The sequence below is a fragment of the Phragmites australis genome, chromosome 8 (assembly GCF_958298935.1).
Source record: "Phragmites australis chromosome 8, lpPhrAust1.1, whole genome shotgun sequence".
Taxonomy (NCBI): domain Eukaryota; kingdom Viridiplantae; phylum Streptophyta; class Magnoliopsida; order Poales; family Poaceae; genus Phragmites; species Phragmites australis.
In genome coordinates, this window is record NC_084928.1 from 12,129,760 (window position 1) to 12,139,484 (window position 9,725).

Sequence of the window (9,725 nt, forward strand, 5' to 3'; positions counted from 1 at the left end):
CTTTGATTTCAACAGAGGTAACCAATATGTGCAAACAAATAAAAGTATCCACCATATCTAAACAAGGTTCTAAGAACACAAGGAAACAGCAGAAATAAAACACACATTGCTATCAAATTCACAAATAAATAGATAACAAATAATGCGACTAACCTTTATGTTTCAGCACAAATAACTCAGAGAAGCTACATATCGAGAAAACAACAACATGCTACCAACATATATAAGTGGAAGAGGCAACGGCACATTTCACAGGTCCTTCTCACCGAAGCAACAGAAATATCTAGACACAATAGTAGAGGCCCAATTCCAAGCCCAACAAGCACACATGCCCACTGCACTGCGGTTAAACAACATGATACGAAATACAACTACACTGGCCATCTAAGTGCAGATACTAGCTTGCGTAAAGCCGCGCGTTTTTTCTAGTACTATCTAGTTGCTCCGGTACCAGTACCCTCGCTCCTTGTTTGCAGTACGAGTAGCCTTTCAAATGTTACAATTGGGAACAACAAAACTGTACACCACACAATCAGACTGACAGCTATACAAGAATGCAACACGTACGTTGAGAGTATAATACTATACTGACGTTGAGAGTATAATACTATACTGATTCAAGCCTTTGGCATACACTCGTATGATAATGCTGCTGTGGTATTAACAATACCGTAAACAGGAGAGAGATAGTGTCTCTGAATTATTATATGGGTTGTTAGCTAAAACACATGTTGATGCCCGAGCTGGTCAGTGCTTCAGGATTTTTTTTTTATATATTTTTTAACATAAAAATTTATTTAAATATACTTCGAATGAAAACATTTACGAAAATAGGCATCTACCGTCCTTTTATAAAACGGTTAGACCTTACCGCTCCTGAGAGAGCGATAAGCAGTTAACCCACAGCTTACCGCCCTCTGGTAGGGCGTTAGACCTTACAGCCCTCCGAAGCGGTAAGACCCGTTCATAAACAGTACCCATGGTGAACAGTACTCCGAATTTTAATTTTGGTCCTATCTTATCTGTTCAAAATAGTGATGTTCTGTTGCTACAAAAATTCTAAAACTTTTTGTATGTGTTCCATAATCCATGTGAAACCTATTTTAATTGAATTTATCTAAAAATCATGTGTATAACTTAAACTAAAATTCTCCAAAAAAGGCTACTTTTATAATTTCTAACAATTGTTAGTGCCTCAAATAAATTTCTAAAAATCTGGTAAAATTCACTAATATTATTCTTATGTGATGTGATAATTTCTAAAATTATTTTAAGCCCTATATTATGTGGTAAAAAAGTGATTTCCTGTGTAATGCACCATCTATATGTATTTTTATAATTTCATATGATATTCTTCTTTTAACTTAATTTGAATTCAAAAATATATAAACCTAGTGCTGAAAATAATTTTAGAAATTATCACATCACATAAGAAGAATATTAGTGAATTTTACCAGATTTTTAGAAATTTATTTGAGGCACTAACAATTGTTAGAAGTTATACAAGTAGCATTTTTTGATAATTTTAGTTTAAATTCTACACATGATTTTTGTGTAAATTCAATTAAAATGGGTTGCACATAGATTATGGAATACATACAAAAAATTTTAGAATTTTTTAGCAACAGAACATCACTATTTTAAACAGATAAAGTAGAAAAGAAATTGAAATTTAGAGTACTGCTCACCGTGGTACTGTTTATGCACTGGAGTTTACCGCTATTTCGTAGGGCTGTAAGGCCTACCCGCATTATTAGAGGGCGGTAAGCTGTGGGCCGACTGCTTACCGTCTTCTTAGGTGCGGTAAGAGTTTAACCGTCTCATAAGAGAGCGGTAGGTGTCTATTTTTGTAAATTTTTTCATTCGAGATATATTTAAATAAATTTTTATGTTAAAAATTTTTAAAAAAAACTCAGTGCTTCAGTACGTCGGGAATTTCCACCGGGTACCTGTGGATCGATGTGGCCCACGGCCCCTCCGCGTTGCGCGCGGGCTCGATGCACTCCCAAGCAGCGCTGTTGCACTTGAACCCGGACCCAAACCCAATCATCCACACCCGGTCACCCTTGCGCATGCGCCCCTTGGCCTCGATGTACGCCAGCTCGTACCACAGCGAGCTGCTCGACGTGTTCCCGAACCGGTGCAACGCCATCCTCGACGCCTCCACCTGCTCGTCGGACAGGCCGAGGCTGCGCTGCAGCTCGTCGATGACGGCGCGGCCTCCCGCGTGGATGCAGAAGTGCTCGAAGGCCGTGCGGAAGTCGGGGATGTACAGCTTGAACTTCCCGCTGAGCATCTTCCGTGCGATGAAGGAGAGGGCGAACAGGAGCTGCTCGGAGGCCGGCAGGACGAGAGGACCGATGGCGGTGATGTTGGCCTTGAGCGCATTGCCAGCGATAGTCATGAGGTCCTTGTTGAGGTTGATCCCGACGTTTCCATTGTCGTCCTCTTCCTGGAACACGCACCGGTACGCGTTGTCCTGCTCGCCTGTGAGCACACGTATGACGTGCTTTAGGCGGAACCGGGCCTTGGCCGGGGAATTGGACAGCAGCGCAGCGGCGCCGCCTATGCGGAACAGGCAGTTGGGCAGGAGCATGGCACGCTCCCTGCCGACGTAGTAGTTTGGCGTGATGGTCTCCGTGGAGACGACCAGCGCATGCGCGCCTCGCGGACAGGTTTGCAGGAGGTTCCTAGCAAGCCCCACGGAGATGAGCCCCGCGCTGCACCCCATGCCGGAGAGGTGCACGCTGCGGATGTCGCTGCGAAGCTTGTACTTGTTTATGATCATGTCAACGAAGGACGGCGTGGGGCAGAACAGGCTGCAGTTGACGACGAGGATGTCGATGGCATCGGGGCTGACGCCCGTCTTGGCGAACAAGTCGTCGACGGCCGAGAAGACGACGAGCTCGACCTCGCCGCGGGCCGCCTCGATGGTGCAGTACTTGTACGTTGGAATGTAGTGGTGCGCGGGTGGCAGGCACGTCTCCTCCCCGAGCCCCGAGCGCTCGAGCAGCCGCGTCATGAACCGGATGCTGCGCTCGTTGAGCACGGGCATTTGCTTGGCGTGCTCGAGGAAGGTGGCGAAAGGGACGCGGCAGTTGGGCGCCGTGCGGAAGCAGTTGTAGTCGACCAGGTACACCGCGCGCGGGCGCAGCACGAGGTAGACCGTGACCGCCGCGGCCGAGAGGAACGCGGCCAAGAAGAAGTGCACGGGCCGGACCTCCCGAAGCCGACCGGCGACCTTGTCGGGCCCGAACCGCGCAATCACAGTAAGAGCGTCCGCGACGAGCGGCACCGTCACAACGGCGAGGAAGTTGTCCCCGACGCGCCGGTACACGGCCTTGAGGCCGTTGCTGAGCTGCGGTGGCGAGCTCATGCTGCTGCCCATTTGCGTGCGTTCCTTCGATTGTGCTCGGTGCGAGTGATTTGTGCGGGCTGGGATCGGACGGTGAGACGGTTTTAAAGCTGCGGCGGTGCGTGGGGGCCATGTCGTCGCCTGCCACTTTACTTCAGTCACACGCAGCAGGGATAACAGCACAGTAGCCATTTAGGCACCTAATGATAGGATCATACCTGGTGCTAGGCTCGTAGCCAACTACTCGTATTAGAAAGTTTTACAATTACTCTGACGGGTATTTGCTCAGTTGCTACTATTTATATAGGTGTTTTGATAAAATAGGATCTCTCTTACTAACACGTAGAATCACCTATGTCAATGATATATGCAGCATAATAACAAATCTTCAAAATACCATAAATTAGTGGTGTATAAACAATTTTGCCTTACTCTGACAAGTTCGACCAGTGGTTGTTACTAATGGTTTAAGGGCATCTCCAATGGAGTCATTTTCGAGTACTACAATACCTGATACAACCTTCGTGTGCCCGCAAAATGCTCTAGCGGATTCAGCTTCTGCTGCTACAGTGATGTGGGCACAAATCGGGACGGAGGTAGGAACGACCAATTTTCGGGAGAGATGGAGCTTTCACAACACTATTCGTAGAGCATGACTGTAGGTCTAGAGGGGAAGAGAGCACTACTACATAAACCCCTATATATACCAACTCATCACTGTCGGTTCCTAATAGGCCGACAGTGATAGGGAATCACTGTCGGTTCATAAGCCGCATGGAAAAATACATTAATCATGGCTTACGAACTGGCAGTGATAAGAGCATCACTGCCGGCTGTTGACTTGAGCCGGCAGTGATGCTCTGCTCCTTCTTCACTACCGGTTTAAACCACTGACCGGCAGTGATAGCAGGGTATCACTGCCGGCTTGTTATATGAACCGACAGTGATGTCTTGACTATATAAAAGTCGTCCTCTCCTTCCCCAAGCCCAAGCACATAATAGAGACGAGCTCTGTTTGCTCGGTGGTAGCCATTTTTGGTCACCAAGTTCGTAGTGACTTCAAAAGTTTGAGGAATCCTCATGCCCTAGATGTTCCAAGGTATGTAACTTCATCTTCAATCCATTTGTAGTTGAATTTTATTTGCTAAATTTATCTAGATTTTCAAATGATGGAGATGCACCTATGGCCATGATGTTTTAAGACAATGTAGATGCAATTATATCTCATTTATTATATGGAAGCTTCAATTAGTAGCTTATGGTGGAAAGTGTCTTTATTATTGATTTACATTAGCTATAGGTTTGAGCATATTTATTTTGTATTTTTAATGAATTAGAAAAATTAGCCATAAAATTAAGATATATAGCAAACTTCAAATATTTTTTATATATTTTAGTTAATTTAGCGAGCTCCAATATAGAAACTTTAGGTATCAGCGTATTTATTTTGATTTATAATGAATTAGAATTTTTTTTCATGATATTTAGGTATGTAGCAAGATCCAATTATATTGTTTATATTTTATTTAATTAGCAAGCTCCAATATATAAACTTTATGTATCAACGTATTTATTTTTTATTTTTACTTAATTATACCAACAAAAGGGTTGAATAAAAAAAATTCTAGGGATGGCACCAACAAATACTCATCGGAAGCATACGTGAAAGCATACAAAAGGCGGCTCCTCCAACCTGGGCTAATTGCCAATAGGAGATGACGAGGTAATTTATTTGTTGGTGATCGCAAAATCTTCTAGATGTTATGAATTTGGATTTACAATAATGATATAATTGTAAATGGACAGACGATGGATGTACGATGCGAGTCGTGTGAGCTCAAAGTATAAGAACGGCGTGGATTGTTTCCTGATACAAGCCTTGGCGCACAAGTCAAATACACAATCTCAATACATGTGTTGTTCATGCGTTGATTGCAAGAACAAAAAGCAGTTTTTCACCACCCAGTAGATACATTCCCACTTGATGCCAATGGGCTTTATGCCTGGCTATACTCGTTGGATCGAGCACGTTGAAGCTGAGATCGTACATGAAGGGCAATACATTGGTAGAGAAGACAAAGACTTGTGCACCGATATGCCGGCTGATGGTTGCACCGATATGCCGCCTGCCGGTGATACGTTGGTCGATGATGATCTAGAGGAGATGTTAGTTGACGCCGACACCGATGATCTGGAGCAGATGTTGCGCGATGGGGAGGGGAACTTCACTAATGAAAGAGAGTTTCAAAAGTTACAGCGTATGGTAGATGACTCTAAAACATCGTTGTTCCTGGGCTGTAAGAAGGAGCACACAAAGTTGCGTACCGTGCTTTAACTGCTACAAGTGAAGGCAAGCAACGGGTGGTCTGATACAAGCTTCACAGAGTTGTTACTGTTCTTGTAGAAATTGCTTCCAAAGGGAAATGTGCTGCTAGAAAACACGTACCAGGCCAAGCAGGTTGTGTGCCTATTGGGGTTAGAAGTGCATAAATACATGCATGTCCAAACGATTGCATGTTGTATCGCAGAGAGCATGCAGACTTGGAAGTGTGTCTCGTCTGTAGTGCATCACGGTACAAGCGTGGCTGTGATGATATCAATGGTGAAGGAAAGAATAAAAGGCCTCCCGTCAAGGTGATGTGGTATTTTCCTGTAGTCCCCCATTTGGAGCGTTTATTCGCGAACAGAAGGCATGCCAAACTGATGTGGTGGCACGCCGAGGAGCGCAAGGATGATGGAATGCTGGGACACCCCACTGATTCTACGTAGTGGAGAAACATCGATAGGAAATACAAGGAGCCCTTTGCAGAAGATGTGAGGAATATAAGATTTGGGTTGAGTACGGATGGGATGAATCCATTCGGCAACATGACCAGTAGTCATAGCACTTGTCTTGTGACTCTATGTATCTACAACCTTCCTCCTTGGTTGTGTATGAAGTGGAAGTAAATTATGATGTCGGTGCTGATACCAGGGCTGAGGCAACCTGGCAACGATATCGATGTATACCTGAAACCATTAATGAAAGATCTTGCAATATTGTGGAACGATGGTGTGCAGGTATGGGATGCATACAAACGATAGATCTTCACCATACGCGCAATGTTGTTCGTAACAATCCAGGATTAGCCAGCCCTTGGCAACCTATCGGGCTAGACTGTCAAAGGGTATTGTGCATGCGTGCATTGTTTGGATGAAATAGAGAGATTATGGCTAAAGAATAGCTGAAAAATGGTGTACCTAGGTCATCGTAAATTTGTTTGCAAGAATCATCCATACCATAGCAACAGAAGAGCTTTTGATAAGAAAGTTGAGACTCAATCACCTCCTAAGCATCACACTAGGAGACAGGAATATGACATGGTAAAGGGACGTAGGGTTATCCTAGGAAAGGGACGCGGGAGTACACCAGTTACGAAATATAATCTTAGAGGTCCTATGTTTAGAAAGAAATTTATTTTTTATGACTTAGCTTATTGATCGGATTTGGTGGTTCCACACGTAATCGATGTCATGCGCATTAAGAAGAATGTGTGTGATAGTGCTATTGGTACATTACTAGACATACCTGGCAAAACAAAGGATACACTCCAAGCACGGAAGGACCTGAAATGTTTGAAACTTAGACAGGATCTACATCCCAAAGATATCGAAGAAGGAAACATATATCTTGGTCCCGCTAGCTACAGTATGAGCAAGACGGAGAAAATTGCAATGTGCAAGTGCTTGCATGGAATCAAAGTTCCATCGGGTTACTTCGGCAACATAAAGAGACTAGTAAACATGAAAGATTTGAAATTAACTGGCATGAAGTCTCATGATTGTCATGTGATGATGACACAGATGCTTCCAATTGCAATTAGAGGTATTCTGCCGTCGAAGGTCCGAAACCCAATCATAAAGCTGTGTTCATTCTTCAACACGATATCACAGAAGGCCATCGATCCGACCAAGCTTCATAAGCTACAGGAAGACGTGGTCGAGACTCTATCCCAGCTTGAGGCGTTGTTCCCTCCATCATTTTTTGATATCATGGTGCATATCATTGTTCACATTATGAAAGAGATACAGATTCTTGGCCTTGTGTTTCTGCATCAGATGTACCCTTTCAAGAGGTTCATGGGAGTTTTGAAGAAATATGTTCGTAACTGAAATTGGCCGGAAGGCTGCATGGTCGAGGGCTGGGGAACCAAGGAGGTCATTGATTTCTATGTCGACTACATGAATCTTAAATCGATTGATGTGCTTGTATCTCACAATGAGGGGAGGCTACAGGGGAAAGGGACGATAGGTGCAAACTCATTATGCACTAACGACCCCGTTTCATTCACGCAAGCACATTTCACAGTTCTACAACAATCAGTTGTAGTGATATGCCGAAGAACACCAGAAGATGATACGCACCATAAACCCAGGGAAGTTCGATGTTTGGATCGCGCGAGAACACCGAGATCATTTTGGCACCTGGTTACGTAGACAGGTGATGTATAAGCAGATAGAGTGTGCTCAGTTGACTGTGTTAGCTCATGGACCATCAACTACAATCCTCACATAACAAGGATATGACATAAATGGCTATACATTTTATATGAGAGCTCAAGATAGTAAGAGCGCCAAGCAAAATAGCGGTATCCGTATAGATGCCTAGGAGTACAAGTTGTCAGAAGAAGCACAAAGGTTGAGTGAAGTGAAGAAAGCAAACTCGAAGAAGAACCTATACCCTCACAGAGTCGGCAGTCGTGGGTACGTGAGGAAGGAAAGGCAGTGACAACAACAGCTAGATGAACTATGAGAGAGAGGTGTTAGGCCTAAGATAGAGGGTTGGAGGAACGATCGACACACGTCCTTCTTAGGTTGGGTGCTTCTTACTCGTCCGATGGAAGCTTATCCTTTAGGACCTCCAAAGACCTGGAAGCAACACAAGATCTTGCAAAAAAGCTTGTGGAAGCCCACGAGCAGTCTTCATAAGGCACTTTCAAGCCAGAAAGGAATAGGGATGAGCTCACCTTGGCCCTGGGAAACAAGGAGCACGGTGGTCACACACGAGGCGTTGGGGTGATGGGTTAGAAATATGGATTCCCAAGCAATGTCGACAGTTACAAGAGTCGAAAGAGATCCAAGTAGAGTGAGATGCAGAACGAGAGGCAGAACAAGCTAGGATGATGGAAATGCTTGAACAAGCGCTTAAAAAGGAGAGGGAATATACAGAAGAAAAAATAGCACAAGAAATGTCCGAAGCCCTCATGCGTCAATGGGGTGCCATTGTGAGTGAATTGAAACGGCCAAAAGCGTCTCCTAATTGTGCACGCTCCAGCCCTGGTGGTCATCGGAGTAGCTGTGCATCTGCGGGAGTTCTGGGAGCTAACTCTTTCACTTATCCTGTGAACCTCGTCACAGCACGGACACCGTGTGAACTACACATTGGTGCTAGGAATATTACCTTCAAGGTGGCTTTCGGCGTGGCTTATCCCTGTGGCTCCCATGAACAATTGCATGGACATCGGATACCAGAGGGCTACACTGTCATCGACATAGATGAGGCAGTTGACTAGTACCACCATGTTGAGGTGGACTACCCCGTAGAGGAGGCGGCGAACACTATAGGAGAGAACGAGCACACATTCATCGAATGGGAGAAGGCCTACATAGTGTTTCCACCAAGGACAACTCTCGAGAACCTCTACTCTCCAATACACCTCAGGTAGTCATCGCCTCTTAGATCTCCCTCTCCTCACCCATCTTCTAGAAGAAGTCCACCTCCTCAGCCATCGCCTCAAAGAAGTTCACCGCTCAAGAAGCCAGCACCATCAAGAACCCAGCCATCAGCTCAGAAAACATGATCAGGTTTCGTAGCATCCAAGCAGAAGACATCATCTAAGAAGTCGGTGGCATATAAGAAATTGGTGGAACCCAAGGATGTCTATTCACTCACTGCTGAGGAAATAAAAAAGATTGTGGATGCCAGTGTCACGTCTCATTTCCATCCTCCACCACCTCCAATGAAGCCTGTTGTGCCTGAAGATGCCATGAAATTTTTCACAACAATGGCCAAAGTTAAATAGATGGGGGTGGCTTCAAGAAAGCCGTTGACTGATTATAAATGCATCAGCAAGAAGCAGGCCAAGAGCAAGTCATGCCCAATCATTAAGGATGCTCCAAGCATTGCGGACTTCCTAGGTGAATCAAGAATAACAGCAGAGGAACTAGCACGGCTTACTATGGGAGCGGATATCCAAAAGTTGGATGCTACATGACCATTTGAGTTGACCAAACATTTGGTCCAACCAGATATAGAAAGAAACCTTACAACTCAAATGCGTCGATTACATCAGTGGTACTTGGAGCATTCCAGGCAGGGTTTTCAGGTGTT

At 44.7% G+C, this 9,725-nt stretch overlaps 1 protein-coding gene across 1 annotated transcript; it reads right to left on the reverse strand.

Annotated features, from left to right (window-relative positions):
* Nucleotides 1–588: 588 nt before the first annotated feature.
* On the reverse strand, nucleotides 589–3,535 carry LOC133926637 (3-ketoacyl-CoA synthase 5-like). The gene has a single exon (XM_062372657.1). It carries the CDS (start codon nucleotides 3,386–3,388, stop codon nucleotides 1,913–1,915), a length of 1,476 nt encoding a protein of 491 aa, XP_062228641.1. The 5' UTR covers nucleotides 3,389–3,535; the 3' UTR covers nucleotides 589–1,912.
* Between the last annotated feature and the right edge of the window lie 6,190 nt (nucleotides 3,536–9,725).